The 18,754-nt window shown below is 40.2% G+C and overlaps 1 protein-coding gene across 1 annotated transcript; it reads left to right on the top strand.

Moving 5' to 3' along the window:
• The first annotated feature begins 457 nt into the window (after window positions 1-457).
• Window positions 458-14,294, top strand: LOC105013731. The gene is made up of 25 exons (XM_010875495.5): window positions 458-742; window positions 3,783-3,912; window positions 4,142-4,297; window positions 4,392-4,529; window positions 5,096-5,247; window positions 5,606-5,709; window positions 5,859-6,060; window positions 6,890-7,018; window positions 7,124-7,267; window positions 7,447-7,582; window positions 7,669-7,819; window positions 7,909-8,045; window positions 8,941-9,052; window positions 9,179-9,242; window positions 9,440-9,646; window positions 9,965-10,110; window positions 10,220-10,338; window positions 10,560-10,684; window positions 10,792-10,889; window positions 11,053-11,189; window positions 11,408-11,532; window positions 11,683-11,828; window positions 12,393-12,495; window positions 12,755-12,897; window positions 13,632-14,294. Exons 2-25 carry the CDS (start codon window positions 3,783-3,785, stop codon window positions 13,756-13,758), a joined length of 3,231 nt encoding a protein of 1,076 aa, XP_010873797.2. The 5' UTR covers window positions 458-742; the 3' UTR covers window positions 13,759-14,294.
• Window positions 14,295-18,754: the final 4,460 nt, after the last annotated feature.

Here is an 18,754-nt window from a genome sequence, read left to right as displayed (position 1 = left end):
CGAACAAGGGAGTCCACACACTGACTTAAATTCATTTATTAAATAAAATCACATACAGAAATATGAACTGTGAGGTGAAAGTACGCACACAGGGAGGGTAGAGGTGCATGAATGAGCGTACATTTGTGGAGTATTAAGTAGTGCGCTTAACCAAATGTAGTTTGTACAGCAAAAATATTATTTCAGGCGGTATAAGGTTATTGGTCCAGGACTATACTTAGCCTGTGTCCGCCCAAACAGAATAATGCCTTTGTGTCCAGCTTTGTCAATATTCAACCTCTGAACTTGAACGAGAAAAGAGTGCAGAGGCAGCCCAACTTCCTCCTGTCTATGTTCAAAAGCAAAGAAAATCAGACGTTTGTAGATATTCATCTTCTCAAACGCCCAGATGTTGTATTAACCGTGCAGCACATCGGCAATCACGTCGAGCATTTTGTCAAATGTGACGTTCAAAAACCCGGTGCGCACGCCACACCGCCCAAGCTCCAGCCGGAAAACGCTCCTGACAAAAAAACATCCGGATAGAACTTCAATTTGGCTCCATATGGAATGTAAATTCAACCGTATCCAGTTAGACAACCAATCACATTAATGCGTCAGGCTAGATGTGCCTTTACGTTTGAATACGTCTCATCCACCAGAGGAATTTTGTTTGTGCTTTTCTTTTGATGTCGTGGTGCAAAACCGTCATCTTTAGAAGTATTGTCTTTTTTAAAACCGGAGTTACTCAAAAGCAACTCAGGTAGGCTGTTATTTTGACAATGTTGGCCTTTAGGTCTAGTGTATTTCGCATAGCTTTATAAGTAGCAACTGTTGTTCAATGTTTAATTGAATTTTAGACCAAAACTAGCTGGCAAAAGATTTTAGCTACACAAGAGAACTCACGTAAGGCTTTTGTCTCATGTTTCGTTGATACAGTAACCTATATAAAGATGCGCAAATTAGGATTTTGGCAAGTATCCGATGACTACGGTGGACAATTTACCGTGTCATGGACGTTTGTGAAAAAATTATAATAATAACATGGCTTGGCGGTTTACGTAAAAATACATCTCTATAGGGGTCCAGGTGCTAATGGATAATTCCTTATTAGATGTTTTCTTTTATGTAGATAACGACCAAAACAGTTTGGTATAGCGGTTATGTCCCAAAATCCAATATCAAATAGTTTCGCGTGTATTGTTTCGAAAAGAAAAACGAATTAACAAAAAACAAGTTGTTTAACGGAGCTGAATAACGAGAAAAATATTCCATTTTCATTCTATCAACTTTTTTCTAATATCATATAACGGTTTAAAGTTTCGTTTCTGCAAAGAGGGTGGGGTTTAATGTGAAATGCCATTAGCCAATTTTAAAGCTAAAACGTAGGTGGTACTTCCTTTCATAATAAGAGTTGGACCTAATTTATAGTTTCAATCTACAATCTTGTAACTATTTAATTCAAACGTTGAATTATTAATAAATTAACACCAAATAGGATACTCTAAATATTTCCCCCAAAAAAGCCTACTTTTATTAATCCTACTACTAACCCTAAACCTTAGCATGTTGGTTCCCAAACCTTTTCAGTCATATTAGACAATAAAAAAGTCATGAAACAATTGGCCTCTTCTAAACACCATATTAGTTATGATAACTTGTATATTATTATACAGGCGGGTGACCAATGATAGGAGACACCAACTTGAAGTGTCTCAGGTGTTGGGCAACCACAAGCTGCCGGAACATCTTCAATGCGCTTTGCATAGGTTCTACAATTCTAACTCAACTGGGTGGACACTCAACAAACCATTCAGTTTACCCATGTGCCCTGTGAATGGGGGCATTGTAATCCTGGAAGAGACCCCTCCCATGAGGATATTAATGTTTCATTAAAGATTACTCTTTGCTCTATGGTGACACATGGACACAAACCATGCCAGGAAAATGGATCATGCAGTACACATCTACATTGTGTACAGTGTGTACTTAAATTAAGAGACCACTGCACCTTTTTTCTTTCCTTTCCAAAAAAGTCGAAAAGGAATGTTTTGACTGAGGAACAGAAGGGTTAAAATTAAGAGACCACTGCAAATTGAACGCTTCTGTTCCTCACTCAAAACCTTCCTTTTCAACTTTTTAGGAAAGGCAAGAAAAAGGTGCAGTGGTCTCTTAATTTTTTCCGGAGCTGTATGTAAGCATCTGCATTCGTTAGTTTCCTCCACTTATTTACTAAAGGTTTCCTTTATTTTGTAACCTTTCTTTAATTTGATCTGCATCTTAATGTGCACTTTCTATGCAAGCATATCAAGACAACTCACCTAACAGTAATTCTTCCTCTAAACTGAATTGTAACTTTTGTCACTGTAGCCAAAAGAAAACTTGATCAAAACTTGGACCTTTTGTCAGGTTTGTCTGATTTATCAAGGTTTTGGGTAATTTATGCCATGTTATATATTAAATTCAGAAACATACCTTAATTATAAGTTACCACTTTTATCTTCACTTTCCCCTGCCTTCATGACAGCTCCTCACGCAATTACAATTTTGGAAAATCTAGACCTGTATTAACTTGTCTCAGAGTGATATTGAGATGATTGTCCATGTATTTTGCAGATGTAACTTCTATTTCATCCAGGAGGCCCAAGAAAGATTATTTTTTTATTTTTTTTACAATATATATTTTTTGTTATTAGTTTCAAACAGCTTAATACAATTTATTTGAAATACATTACATTATTAATACTGGAAGTGAAGTGTAATGCCTTAACATATTTAAGTTCCGATGATTGTCTCTTTCTTAACTTAGTCTTACCAGCTGTACTTGAATAAGTGATTTAAGCTAAATTATTTTTAGCTAAAACTATTTCCAACCAATATCAATACAAATAAATCCTACTGGTTATTTAATATCCATGCTGCCAATTGAGGTATTATCCTAGTGCTTTACTTGCAGACTGTTGCTGCCCACGCAGAAACCACAGACACCGTCATTGCTACTGCTGCCACCAGCTCAACCAGAAGGAGAGGTGTGTGCTGGTTGTGCACAGGCCTAAAAGAGGTTTTCTACCACCTGCACCAAGTGTAAGAGGTGCATTTGTAGAGAGCACCAGGTCACATGCTGCAGGACCTACTGTTCTACTGCACAATAAATGTTCACATTGATGTATCAGATGTTGATTTAAAACACACACACACAAATCACTCTTAGCCACGAAGGTGTCCAGAGGGAGTATCTGACACTATATAAAAATAATGCAATCAAATATTTTTGTTTTGCTAATCTTTGACATATCCAAGACTCTAATCCCCACCAATGCCCCTACTATTTATTATATGGAAAATAATTAATTTGGCATTTAAAGTTAAAATCCTGAAAATGGAAAAAAAGCAGAAAAAAATATTGATATATGATGATTTTTGCCACTAATGTGTCCAGAGGGTAGTACATTTGAGGAGGGCACAAAGGTTAAGCGTGTGCTGTGAAAACAAAGCGCAGTCTGGCTCTCGTTTCGTAACACGGTTGACAGCTCGCAAACCAAGCATGCGTCTTCGCGCAGTTATGTAAACTCATCAAACCAAGTTTAAAATCTGTTTTTGGAATTGGATCAAAAGCCAGAGAAGCCCAGGCCCAAGCCACTGCTTCGGGCCACTATGTTGCTTTCAAACAGGGATGTTGACGTGTATATAACACAAAATGGTTTTCTTTGTTTTTCTGAAGTGAATTACATAGCTAGTTCCGAAAGCAGGTGTCCATGTCACCTTGCTCTAGTCTGACTTGGACGTTGTTTTTTTCTGTCCAGATGGATATGGTATTAAACCTTCTCCAGCAGTACAGGCTGGATGCCTACCATGACAAATTCCTCACTTTGGGCGTCCAAGATGAGAGAGATTTCACTGATGGTGTGAATGTTGAAGATCTAGACAAAATGGGTAAGATCACAGACTGTTAACTGACTCAATGATTCAAACTCGCTCAAATTTCAACATCACCAATACCCAAAGTAATATTATCAGTATGTGTAAGTGTGCTTAGCGAATAAAGGTGGTTCTGAAAACTGCTGTTCTGTGGTTCCATGAATGTTGACTTTCACCATATCTTCAACACTTACTCAGAATAGAAATGCAGTGAACCGGTCCAACATCCATCTTTTGCTAACAGGTTTCAGTCAAGTGGAGAAGAATCGCTTTGAAAAGATGAGGGATTTCATCCGAGGACTCAGTGCCCCACAGCAAGCAGTGGCTGTTCGAAAACCAAAGCAGGCTTTCCGTCTGTGGTACATGTACCCCCGTTGTCCTGAGCCCAAAGACCTCCAAGGTGAGATGCCGTCTTTTATACGCCTCAGAGTGGGGACGCTTATCGGAATCAGTGACCCCCCCTCCCCAACTCCTTTTTGAATTATTGTGTGCAGACCTGGATCCGGACCTAGACACAGTTGATGATCTGATGTTGAAGATTGGTCGCCAGGAGAACATTGGAAACTCTACAGCTGTGTGCCTCTTCACATTCGAGGGAATGCCATTAACTGATGATCCTTTCTTCAACACATGTAACAAAATAAATGTTTTAGGTTCCGTCGGCATCAAGTATAATTTAACTGTATCACAACCATTCATTCATTCATCTTCTTCCGCTTATCCGAGGCCGGGTCGCGGGGGCAGCAGTCTAAGCAGGGATGCCCAGACTTCCCTCTCCCTAGACACTTCCTCTAGCTCTTCCTGGGGGACACCGAGGGGTTCCCAGGGCAGCCGGGAGACATAGTCCCTCCAGCGTGTCCTAGGTCTTCCCCGCGGTCTCCTCCCGGTGGGACGGGCCCGGAACACCTTCCCGGGAAGGCGTCCAGGAGGCATCCGGAACAGATGCCCAAGCCACCTCAGCTGACCCCTCTCGAAGTGTCTAGGGAGAAGGAAGTTTGGGCATCTCTGCTTAGACTGCTGCCTCCGCGACCCGGCCCCGGATAAGCGGAAGAAGATGAATGAATGTTGCAAATTATTTGATGTACCTATTTATTTGATACACCTATTTCTTTTGTATAATTTACGTAAAAGAAACTTGTCTCAAGACACAGACAGTCCCTTGTCTTGACAATCTTGCATCTTTAACTTTGTATATTAGGGTCTTTGAAGGACAGGCACATAGAAAATGGAAATGAGCTTTATGCCATATTTACACCCAAGGAGAACTTGAGTCCAGCTTTGCCAATTCAACCCAAAGAAATGACAGACACGTTGGACAAGGGCAATGTTCGATGTCACGTCATGCTCAAGGTGAATTACAATCTTTACCTTGGTGTTGGGTGGGATGGTCTTCCGGTTCCACATTCTTTGCTAGGCAACCATACACAATGTGAATGCCAGATGACATGGCTTATACAGCTCCGGACGAAATCAAGAGACCACTGCAATTTTTTCTTTACTTTCCAAAAAAGTCAAAAAGGAAGGTTTTGAGTGAGGAACAGAAGGGTTAAAATTACGAGACCACTGCGAATTGAACACTTCTGTTCATCACTCAAAATGTTCCTTTTCAACTTTTTTGGAAAGGAAAGAAAGGTTCAGTGGTCAAAAATTCTTGTAGAAGGATAATTATAATGAATAGCTTTTATATACATGCTTTCCCCTCAACAAGGGGGACTATGAGGTCACGGTGGACTTGGCAAGGGGCACCCTATGTGATTTGAGACAGAAGCTTTCAGATAAAAGTGGAATCCCCGCAAATGTTCTTCTTTACAAGTAATCTTATGTTTATTAATTTAATCATTAAGTAATGTTTTAAATGCATCTGATAACAAACAAAATATCTCAGCAAACCTAATATTTATTATACTATTAAGTTTGTACATATCAACATCCTTATTCAGTCAGTCTTGATGTGTTTGCAGAAGTGAACTTGGCGGTGTTGGACAAACTTTGCAAGAGGCTGGAATTGATGGGGAATCGACTGTGCACTTTTATTTGTCCTCATTCCCTGATGAGTACCATCAAGACAAGAACAGCAACTTCTTCTGTGATGTTGTGCCCTTAGTGGAACAAACCCAGAAAGGACTCAGTGCTTTTTTTTCTTCACTTTATGCCAATGCAATGGTATGATATTGTAGAATAATGCAATAACGATATATATATGTCCCCCCCTAATTCTGTAGATTCATTTGTAACCAAAAAGTTAAACCTCAATGGCTAGCTAGTTGGAAAGCGTATCTTCACACTATTAAGTACTATAGTTATAGTTGTGATATTGCATAAACATACTGCACTACCAGTTAAGGAGTTCAAAGCTTACCATGTTCAACTTGTAAATATTGCAACGAATGGACGTGTTCTACACAATTAACCGTTACAGTCTTATTTGGAGAGCTGAATAGCATGTCATTGTTTTAAAACTGTCATGAATTGTGATGGAGTGGTATCCACCATCTCCATTTACCAGCTATGACGTGAAGATTTTCAGATTTTACAGACAACCCACTTATACATGAAATCATTTTGGTAAAGGTTACTTTACCCACTAAGAATATAGTGGTTATTGGTTGATATAGGGTTATTGGTTTGTATTGTTGAGTTTGGTTAACTCATATGAGATTTTAAAGCAATAAGGCGGAGGTTGGTGGGGTATACAGCCAATATAAGACACTGCGTAGAACCAGTTTGTGATTATCAACCAGTTACAAATGCAATTAGAGGGTTTAAAAGGGATGTGATGTCATACCCGTGGTATACTATCTCGTATTCCACAGCTGTCAGCATTTAGAATCAGAACACCCTGATTATAATCCAGTATTTAAAAATCTTATTATTTCTTTTTAACAAGATGCATGCAATGTGTGCAATGGGCTTTCCTTTGTCTTGTCACATTGTCTTCACCATGAACCTCTTCTCCTGCTTTTCCTACCCTGCTCTCATGACATTCTTACAGGAAAGGGTGGCTGATGATCGACATGAGGAAGTGTCTACATATATTCGAAAGCTCAGTGGATGCAGTCCTTTGGCCCAAAGTCTGTATACTGTGTTGCACAGAAATGAGATTGGAACAAGGACTCAGAAGGTGATCTGCTGTAAATGTGTTGCACAAACATACATGTTATCATTAATATCTGATTGTTTCCTTAAGTCTGTAAATCGATTGATAGAATGTATACACATTTTTTAGATTGCCATTGTTGAAGGTCTTTACACCCTATTCCGAGAGCTCTTGCCAAGTATCCACAAAAGAAGAGGTGATAAGATCATTAGAGACTCTGAGGTCTTTGAGAATGCGCCAGTTTGCTGGGCCTACTTGTTTTCTAATGCAAAGGTATGCACATAATTTTTTAATATGGTGCTTCATAAAATATTTTCCCACACTAGTCTTCTGAAAAATGTTATGAAATAATTTGATCTTAGATTCTTGGAAATGCACTCTATTAACTAATAATTGTCATTACATTTTAAACTGCGATATGTGATTAGATGCTTTTTCTCTGTCTACGTTAGAAAGAGAATTTTCCACATGATGTCTACGTACCAGTAGTCTTGACCTTTGAACGGAAAGAACGGTTCCGTGAACCCGTTAAAGTTCCTGGAACAACAGTTGTCTTTGAAAGAGAGTATGTCCTGCAGAAAATCAAAGGTAGAACATTCCCAGGCACATGTTTTTAATAATTGTTTTAATGTGGTACGATTTCTTATTGCATGTTCTATTTTCCAATTACAAAGATGGAGAGAGAATTCCACACTGCTCTGTCAAGAACCTGAAAGAGTCATCAATTTCGAGAGCCACTGATGTTGAAAAGATTTTGCTCAGTCTGCCTCCATTCATCAAAACCTTTCCCAAGTGGGATCCATCTGGATTTGTGACTAGTCAAAAGTCTGATCCTCTTAACCTTGCTTTTGGTCACACAATTACAATATAAATATTTAATATTTAAAGTCTTTAATGTTGAATAAAACTTTAAGCTTTCAGATTGATGTTGCTGAGACGTTTGCCGAGATGAGCGAAGAAGTGAAAGAATACTGTCATTTAATGGTGACTCCTCCTCTACACTTGAAGGATGTTGGAGTGACAGGACCACGTCTCATTCTCTTGGAAGAAGGTAGGCTATGGAGACTAACCAAGATGGTTTCATTGGTTTTGATGCAGGAAGGCGGTTCTGTGTAAATATGCCTACTGTTTTCTTAGGTTCATGCTATGTATGTATGTTTGTGCAACACAGAAATTTTCTTTTTGACGGACGGTTGTTAGCATATATTTGAGATGTGTCTTTCTGAAATAATTGTTAGATAATAAAAAAGCTAATTGCACAACTTAATGGACGCTTGCATGCAGAGACAGTGTGCGGGAGCATCTTGTTTTGTAAAGTAACTATACTGTGTGTTTGAAATGTATTCGGAGCACTTTTTCCATACTTTGTCAAACTTGATCCATAATTAATCTATAATCTATACACAAAATCCTATATTGACAAAGCAAAAACAAGTTTTTTTTAGATATGTGCCAATATGTATTCAGGCCCTTGATTCAGTACTTAAAAGTGGCTTTGGCAGCTGTCAGGAGTCTGAACACTTTCTGAAGGCACTGTACAGATACATTGTACAATGTTGGCGTCACATAAAACATGAACATTTGTACAATTTCAGAACGATTCCAACTGATTATGTTTACTGACAGACACAATGTTGTGTTGGATATTTCTGCAAGTCATTTTTGCATGGGAACTCTGTCTATTCATGAGATGATTGATCCTCCCATTAGGAACTACAGTTGTTGCATGCATTTAATGTGTTCCAGAGTTTACACATCTGATTCAACTTGTTAACTAATTGTCAAGACCTTGATTAATGAATCAGCAGTGGTTGTTCAGGGCTACAACAAAATTGTGGAACACATTTGAGTACAAAGGAATCATTTGAGAAGTACTTACTATTTTTGCAATGGGATGTCATCAAATGATCAGTTTGTGATTTTTATCAAATGGCTTTTCTTGACAGATAACCTTGGTGTTTATTATTGTAAACTAAAAGGTTCACCTCAGGATATCATAGTTTTTGATTGCTTAGCCATGAAAAATAAAACGATCGATCCGGACAAGTTGGCAAATACGTAAGTACTTAAAAAAAATGTTAAATGCTTTTTAAATTGATGAACTCAATGATCATCACAGTCAAATGTTTAGCCTGTACTACATCTCCAAATCAAATTTATTTATAAAGCCCTTTTTACATCCAGAATGAGAGACACCAGAAGTGACCAGACTTTCATGATCACCAGGACGCCAAAGGAGGCAATACTGGTACTTTGATAAATTATTGCAAATATAATCTGTGTGTGTGCATCCATGGTCAGTTTTGAAACTAGTGCTATGATTCAGTTTGTGAGATGTGGGCAGCCTATGATGTATTGTTCTAATAATATTTCCCATAATGCAACACTTTACAAATCTTTTTGTTATTAACCGAATGACTGGCTGTTCATCTATTTAACTTTTAGGTGATGGTGGATTCAAGCTCCTCCATGAACGAGACATCCTATGACTCAGATGACAAAATGACACGGTTGGACGCTGTGAAACAGCTCTTTGATAACTTTGCAACCAGAACCATGGCTTACAATTTCCATCATGTCATTGGCTTGGTGAAGTTTGACACCTCAGTTAAAACTCTCCACACGTTTACAGAGAATTTAGAGACCTTTAAGGTAAATATTTTCTCAGAATTTTTGTTTTACTAATTTAGGAATTTCAAAGGGATTTCAACAAGGTCTGTATAAAAAGCATCACAAAAGCATACGTGTTTTTCCATAGCTACTGTACAATGTGATAGCCGCCAGATCCAAAAGAGATTAATAGGCATTAATCTAATGCCTATTAATCTCTGCTTTTCTGACATTCAATTAGATCACTTTCATGTTAACACTTTTTTGTATGTGGGATAAAATCACTGTTTGCAGAGTGCATCCAACAGCAAACTTCGTTTGACCTAATATTACTTGCATGTAAACATCTGTCACGGTTAGGAACATGTACACACCCTCAAGGCCGATGGCTGCACTGTTCTTTACGACGCCTTAAAACGCGGCATGTTACAACTGAAAGAAGTTGGCGAGCAGTTCCCAGACTGCAGACTTCGCATCATATGTCTCACAGATGGGAATGACGACGGGTAAAACCTGTGTTTTTTTTCCCTGTGCAATAACTGGATCATCTGTTGCGTGCTCAATGACACAAGGGTAACGTTTATTTGTGAAATGTGTTAATTAACATCTATTAAGGTCCATGACGGAACCCGATGCTGTCGCCACCAGACTCATGAGATTGAACATCGTCGTTGATTCCATCATTGTTGGAAAGGCGGACAACAATGTGCTGCGCGGAATCAGCAATGCGACAGGTATTGTATGATGACTAAAGTGGTACTTGTTTTCAAGTATAATTATAACAGGGTGGTAAAGGCTTTAGAAATACGTTCTGGTTACGCGTCCTTTCACAACAGGGTTAGGTTTAGGACGATGGATTACTTGATCTTTCAGTCTGTGTGACAAAGTCCTATTTTAAATCGACTAGTAACAATAAGAGAGACTGATTCCACACTCCGTCTGTGTTTTATTATAGGAGGATGTTGTTTCAAACCAGAGAACAGTAAAGCTGGGCTGAAGCTCTTTGAAATGGAAACTGTCCTGTCATTGGAGATAAGGAAGCTAAAAAAGAAATTGGACCCATCTTACATAAAGAGCGAGGTAAGATTGATTAAATGAAACCTGTTCAAGTGAACCATTTAAATAAGGATTTGAATAACATTTATATTAAGAAGGTTTTGCTGAAAAATGCTCATTGGCCTGTGCAGAGAATGCTAGTTTCTCTTTTCGCCAACCGTAACTATGATGAGAAGCCGGAGGTTGCTCTTCCAAGTGGAATAAAACTGAAAGTGACTGAGACCGAGAAGTAAGTGGATTTCTCAATATTCAAACATTTTACTTGCATTACTAACCACTGTTGTGGTAGGCCTCTTTCAAGGGGACGATGTGTTGATGTACTGTACATTTGAAAAAGAGTTAAACTACTTTACTTTATTGCCAAAATCAAAGCAAATCTCTTCTTTAAAAAGCATACTGAAAAAAAAGATCCTGGAATCGAAGAGCAGACAATTTTTGGAGAAGGACAAGCGCATTTTGGAAGAGCTGAAGAGCCTGCACTGTGACCCACATCCATTCTGCACAGTTTTGCCATCAGAGTCAGACTTCAGTAAGTAATTATTGCTTATCTTTACCAAGAAGTCCAACAACAAGAGGCTATAACTGTATTTAATCACTTTTTTCCAAATAATTATTGTGATGTTATATTAGTGCCCTCCAGAGTTGTTGGACTTTGATTGCTTGACTAGTCAAATCTGGATGGGTCATTGATATACGTTGGCATAATATTTCTGAAGATTTAACCCCTCGGATTTCATACTTTTTCAGCGTTTTGGAAGATTCTCCTGCAGGGGCCACCTGACACGCCTTACGAGGATGGAGTGTTTGAACTGTACTGTCAGTTTGGCGCCGAGTACCCAGTCAAACCTCCACTAATGCGCTTTGTCACACCTGTATCCTTCCATGTCAGCACAGAGTCTTTCTTTATTACTACAGTGCATTCATTCTCATTGCCCAAGCAGTATTTCTAATTTCCATCTAAAGTAATTCCGTTGAGTGAGGCTTCATTGACTGTTTGGAAACTTCCTTAACCCTGGTCCGAGGTGTACCACTGCAACATTAACTCTGTGGGCCGAATATGCCACAACATATTTGACCGCAGCTACAGCGCTCATGTAACCATGAGAGAGATCTTGGATGCTGTGTATGGCGTACTCATCGTCCCCGAACCTGAAGACCCACTGGACAGGTTGACTGAAGCGTTTTACTGATGAGCACCGTGATGTTACGGGGGGGCTGGTAGCTCTTAGGGGTGCCCTCTGGAGTGTGGGTGAATAGAACAGGGATGCAAAACCCATAGGTTTAGAAAAGAAAAGGTACATTTATTCCTTTTCGACAAAACTAAGTGTAACTCAAAGTAAAACACACAAGTAGTCATCTTTCTCCTACAATCTCAACAGTTAAACAGAAACACGCATAGTGTCACCCCCCCCCTAACCAAACACACACCTAACGTGCTCTCATTAGGCTGTTTATATCACAGGTCCATCCCGTCTGGTTGCATCTGGGGGTTGGAGTCCTTTTACTGGAACCGTCTTGACTTGTAATCCCTCAGCAGGAGGGAATGTAGCGTACCTCAATCACTGTGCCCTTTGTGACATCACACCACACTGTGGACACAAGAAGTGTTAACTCTGAATTCAAAGTCTAGTTTGTTCACTCGTTTTGTATATTGATTTAGTATATTGAAAGTAGGATTGCATTGGTTTAAATGACCTTGTATTTTTGTCTGAATACAAATGTTTTGTTAAAGCATTTTGGCAGAGGAGTACCTGACCAGTAGAGGAGTGTATGAGGAAGAGGCCAAGAGAAACACAGAGATGGTGGCAGGCCATTCGTTGGGTGACATTGAGAAGGTGAACACACCACAGAGGGCCGGAACCCTACTGGGATTTTGGGGTTATTTCTTTTGATTGGGATGGCCATTGCAAAATGTAGGTTTGTGTGTGTGTGTGTGTGTGTGTGGTCATAAGATCCACTAGTGGACATAACAGCCTCCTGGCAGTATTTTGGAAATGAGATTTTCTACTGTCCCTCTAGTCTGAAATTGTAACGTCATTGCAACATTTTTGATTTATTTCTTTGCACTATTTGTAAAATACTATTTACTTTTAGAAATTGTTGGGTGAAGAGTTAACTGAGAAGTTCGTACCTTCGCACCTGACTTGTCCTCTAACAAACAAGCTGTTTGTTGATCCAGTGAAAACCCCCACTGGAACGGTGTATGAAAGAAATGCCATTGAGAGACATTTAAAGAGGTAAGTGTCACTGGTTTGTGAGTATTATTAAGCCGTTCTAGAAGATGAATTGTTGGATTGTTTACTTCAATTGACCTATTGACATAAGTTGTACAATATCAAAGCTCTGACCAAGTTAAAGCTCTGACCTAAAAAGTAATAGCAACTACGCAGTATTTTATCTCCTTTAAAAAAAAAAAAAAAACAAGGACACTGTACAGCACCAGGTTTATGAATTCAACGAACCATGTAATTAAAATGCGGAGGGGTTTGTACCCTGGTCTTGATATTGCGTTGACGCCAAGGAGTCCAGCAAAGGACAAGTTGGTACAGCACTGCACAGGGTTGGTGGCTGGATGTTCAGACAGGACTGCGCCGTCACCTGGGGCTCGTGTGACTCATGTGAAGGTCGGACTCCTGAGAACTCATCTGTGGATGTGTAGTTGGTGGATGTGTTGCCTGAGCACATCTGTACCAGTCATAGGTGTCCGGGTTTGGGGCGCATTGTGGATAGTATTAAACTGTCCTGGCGAGATGTGCTCTTATGTTCTGACCCATGACCATCCTGTACCTGCTTTGGAGTTGCCCCAATGAGATATAATCGCAAAATTGGGAGGGGAGAAAACGTTTGAGAAAAATAAGATATGTAGATTTGTTGACTTGTTTTGGGGCTGAACTAACCTGAGGCCTCACTAAATAGGTTTTGCTTAAGGTGTGTGTGTGTGTGTGTGTGTGTGTGTGTGTGTATTTTACAGACGATGGATTGGGACTGATCCAAAAACAAATACAAACATGACAAGATCTGACCTTAAGCCATACCAAGAAATGAGAAAAATGGTGAGGGACTATCGCCAACAGCAAATTCAGGAGAACGATGTTTAAAACACAGCATTTTTTTAAAAATGTTTTTCAGTGAAACGTCATTAATGATGATGGATCTACAGTGGCCTACTGGGTGAGGAACAAAAGTATGTTCAAAATTATATATAACTGACGTTTGTATGGACACTTTTTGAGTGTTGCAAGTATAGTATAATTTTCTTGTAAACTCTTGTCCACCTGTTGACTTTCTAGGTATTAAATGTGTTGTGTACTACAGTTTAATTGCAAATAGGACATTCCCAGTGTGATATGGTGCTCTGTTTTGTTTGTTTTTTTATGAGGAATGTCCATATTAATCATAGTGAAGGAGTGGTTCAATCTTCAACAGCAAAACTAAGGGTATGTTATCCACCATGCCATGCTGGCTGTTATTTTAGAAGAGCAGCTCTCTGTAACATGCCTTTTCATTGTTTTATGCTTCCATGTTTGGCCACTTGGTGGTGCAGCTATATTACACAATTGCCATTTAGTTGAGTTGTCTGTATCCTGATGTGGGACAATTCATCCCACATGTAATGGAGACCTGTATGTGGTGGGTGGGGGGGGGGGGGGGGGTACAATGCAACTAAAGCAGCTGAAAAGTTAAATAAAGGAATTTCTGGTGTTATTATTCTGGTGTTATTATTCTGGTGTTATTATTATTTTAAAGTATATGCTTCTATAACCGTTGCAACAGGGCCAGTTGTAGTTGAGTTAGCAAATATTTAGGCCTGTCCATATGCTCTAACAACACTTATGAGCTGTTGAAAACAGTTCACACTTGGAGGGGTTCAGTTAGAATTCACAATGATGACAGCTCGACGGGATGAAGAAACAATATTTTATCGTGCTCTTGAATGGGCTTGTTGTCCGTTTTCTGTGGGTCTTAAGTATGTGGTGGCACTGAACAGTCATCGAAGAGCAGCACTGTTTGGGGAAACCGTTTCCCCACATACACGTCAGGACATCCAAATGAAATTCATGTATTTACGTGTATGGTTCTCTGAGAAGACCAGCTCTGGAACTGCATTATAGGTGAAAGGTCAAACGGCAGGTGGGGCTTCTCTCACAATGACCGTGTATTTGATAAGTGGTGTATCTGTGTGTGTGGTCAGTAATGGACACTGAATGGTGTTAGTATGTGGTGGATGTGATTGATAACAGCAGCAGTTGTGCCACAGAGAGACTGCCAGTAAAGGCCAAACCAAACCGCTATACCCAGAGAATGAATTGGGATCTTGTGTTGTGTGCGACAGTTAATTTGGTTGTCTGAGTATTTTGTTAGGATTGTAATTCAATTCTATAAATATGGTAATATGAAATGCTACTTGTACAATGCCAACATGGCTATCCTGATAGTAAGTAGGGCTATTTCGCCATAAACTTAACAAATTTTCTTTTTATACAAGTTTAAGACAGCAAGTGGATCTTAACTGACGAGGGCCAAATTAGTCAGACTGATGACAGACATCAAAGAGCTGTGATGCATTTAAACTGCTGCTTTGTGGATTAACAGGCATTTTAGTCACACAGCAGATACTCTTATCCAGAACAACAGTCATAGTAAGTATATTTGATCTCAATAGAGAAGTTACAGATTATCTGCAAAATCACTGTTAGTGGAGAAGGATTGATCAAGTTATTTCCTTTACAGCCCATTTTATTCATCCATGTGTACATAGGGTTATGTGTGCCCACACCTAAAATACTTCACATTGCTTATTATTTCATTTACACAAGGACAGAAAGAATGAGGTCATGCTTATACTGCTCTGTCCTTATTGTTTTTACCTGTCTACATCTAGTCCCGGGTCCTGTTCATTAGGGTTTCAAAACCTCACACAGGCCAGATAGCTCCCCGTTTTACACCATGTAGACCAGACGAACATGACCCAGATTCTGAGGTTGAGGATTTTTGCAGCGAAATGGCAGTAGCCTCTTGGCCTGAAGCAGACACCAGACTGTGTGTGTGGGGGGGGTGTCCATCGTAGTCCACTATGATGAGACAGCGAGAATGAGGGGGCTGCCGGGTAATCTGTTGGAGTATAAACACAGGCCCAGAAAGGGCAGTGGAATGTCTCTGCAGTGAGAGCTTGAAGACGGGTCAGGGAGAGGCCAAGGCAGGTGGTATACATCAGCAACAAGCCGACGTCCCCCCACTAACTTATCCAAATAAGAGACAGGCGCTGCGCTTTCTCTACGTGAGGAGGAGACCGCAGAGTGGGCGACAGACAGACAACGGACACTATCAGGGGGAGTTTGTTTTCTTCGGCTCTGCTTTGCTCCGCTCAGCCCTCTCCCAAGGAAAAAAAAACAAACGTTAGTATGTGATGCTGAACATGGAACGGGAATGTTGCTATTTGCAGAGCCCTTGATCCCGAGGCGGCCTCCGCAGATATTGAGAACTCACGCCAGAAATCACTGATGGCAGATCGGAGGTGGTTTACGTTGTAGGAGACCACTTGAGAAACACATGGGCCGAAGCAGTAAAAACGTTACCTTCCAGCTGATATATATTTTTCCTTTGTAGAGTCTGACCAATAGTAACGGCATTATTAACTAATGTCAGAGTCTTAAATTAGGTTACGAAAAACATTAAGTTTTTGTTACAGGTCTAATCAATCAGCGGTGGTGTTTTTACTTGGTTGACACTTTGAAATACTGGATGCCACATTCAACCATGCAGAGACTGGGACACGATCCAAAACCTTACTTTGAGTCATTACCAGCGTTTGAACATACTTCCACGGCAATAATTTTAACTGAATCAGAAATTGGGGCTCAACAACGCACTTATACGTTTAATACAACCTTTCTGTTTGTTGATCCATAAAGGGAGTTTACCATAAAGGGAGTATGAATAAGGATTTATTTTCAAGGATGTCTACAATAATTAGGAACAAAACAACATGACCTGGTATGGTGAGGTATTAACCTACTGTTGGTATTGACACCGGATCACATGGTTGGATGGTGTCCGTCAAGGCTGCTACAACACAAAAGAGCTTTGTTCTTTTGTGAGGGCAGACCATTGAGTTACACATTAATTGTATCAAAATTACATTTATCTTATTAAATATCCAAGAATATATTATTAAATAGAAACTAAACCAATTTGTAGCAGCTGATATTCTATATTGGCATCAATGTCCTAAAATTATGTTTTAGCAATATTTTAAATGCTGACTTGAAATTCAGTCTGCATAAGTTGGATTTAAAAGCTCTTCGTATTGCCTATTGTGATTAAGATGTTGTATTACTGCTCTTGCAAATTTACCCAGCTATAGGTTTTATTCCTGAAGCATTTACTATAATTAAAAATGTTGCCATTTCACTTGGGCTTTGGCCAGCCATATGAGGCAAAAATAACACTCCCACTTCACAAGTCACTGGCAAGAAAATAACCCCAAACTTGACCCTTTAACCCCTTCAGTAGAATCACAACCATGCCTCACCTCCCACTCAGTAACGTTCACACGGCTGAACGAGGTGGACTGAGCGCCAGCATTATTTCAGCGTCTAAAGTGAAACAACAACCACTTCGTCATCGTTGCTCTTCACTTCTCTGGCTCTGCTCCTCCGGGGGCTCTTTCAGGCATGTCTGTGACTGTCCTCACTGGCTCCCTGCCCGCTGATTTTAAAGGGACCTCTCGTTCCACGACTGTCACATCTGTTCAGTGGTCACATTTCCGGGCATGAGCAGTGCCCACATCCCAGTACCTGGCTACTCCGCCGTGGTGATTGGTGGGATATCAGGTGCAAATGGTTGGGAGCTAGATATTGGTAGAGAGGTGGATGAGTTCCCGCGTACAATGCTAAACGCTATAAATCCTGTAGCCCAAATGAAACCCTTGTTCATGGTCTTGCCACACGGTCAACGAATGGATGAGCAGGCTGGATTTCTGTCAGAGGTTGCCTTTTAAAGTTAAGCCTTTACTACTACTTCGACTTTTACCAGGAAAGCTGACTTTGAACATGTTGTCATTTACAGCAGCCACTTAAAAGAAGGGATTTACTTAAATTTCTTCATATTTTAGTTTTGGGAAGAGTTTCAGGATACAAGTACTTCAAGGCTGAGATCTCTGGAGTTCCATTAATACTGTACACAGTATTTCAAGGGGGTGAATTAGCTTGCTCTAGTTAACCAATGTCGTCCTGTCTGCTGATCCCTTTGAATATGCATAGGCTTTTCCATAGACTTGCACAGTGCATGCAGCACATTGGTAACCACACATTAGCTTCCCCATGGCCTGGCCAAGAAAAGTTTTTGACAGCGTCACACTAGTTTGGTACGAAAAACATCAGCTCTATTGTCCAGTTCTTCAAACACACCCCACTCACATCCCATAAGAACCTACCTGAAGCTGAAATCCGTTACATTTTTGATAGGAGGCTGGGCGTCGTTCACAGCGTGGGCTGTCTAAATTATGCAAACTAAAGCATCCTCTTATGGACAGAAGTAGAGTTGGGCCTAGTTGTCAGAGGGAACGCACCGTGACAGGCCTGGGCGAGGGTGAACGCGGTGTATGAAATATTTATCCCTCTAAGTAAAGCCTCAGCTGCCGCTCGTGGAGTTGACTGGTGGTGATGGTGGGTCGGCGTGCAACAGCCCTGCAAGCCCCTCCGGGCGCCCCCGGGTAAATGCACTTCACTTTAACTCGACGTCTGGAATGTTTCTTTGCCCGTTCTCCTTTCTCCTCCGTTACTGTCCCACTGAAAGTGACTCCTAAAAACCCAATCCCCACTTCCAAACTTTGGATTCACTTGGGGGGGAGAAGTCCAGCAAAACTGCAAGACACCAGAGGGGTACTGTGTTGTATTTTCAATGAAATAACCCTTGTCTCCTCTCTCCTGGCCTTACTATTTGGAAAGATGGTCAGAGGGGAGGGACCTCTGGTTTTCTCATCCAATGGCTTTTGGCAAGGAAATGAGGAGAGAGGCTAGGAGTGTATATAGTGCTTATATAGTGTTTGTATAGTTAAATGAGTCTCGGTATGTATAGAGTTTATATGGGTAA

Source organism: Esox lucius, chromosome 2, assembly GCF_011004845.1.
Source record: "Esox lucius isolate fEsoLuc1 chromosome 2, fEsoLuc1.pri, whole genome shotgun sequence".
Taxonomy (NCBI): Eukaryota; Metazoa; Chordata; class Actinopteri; order Esociformes; family Esocidae; genus Esox; species Esox lucius.
Note: the sequence above shows the minus strand (reverse complement) of the source record. Positions and strands in the feature narration are given on the sequence as shown.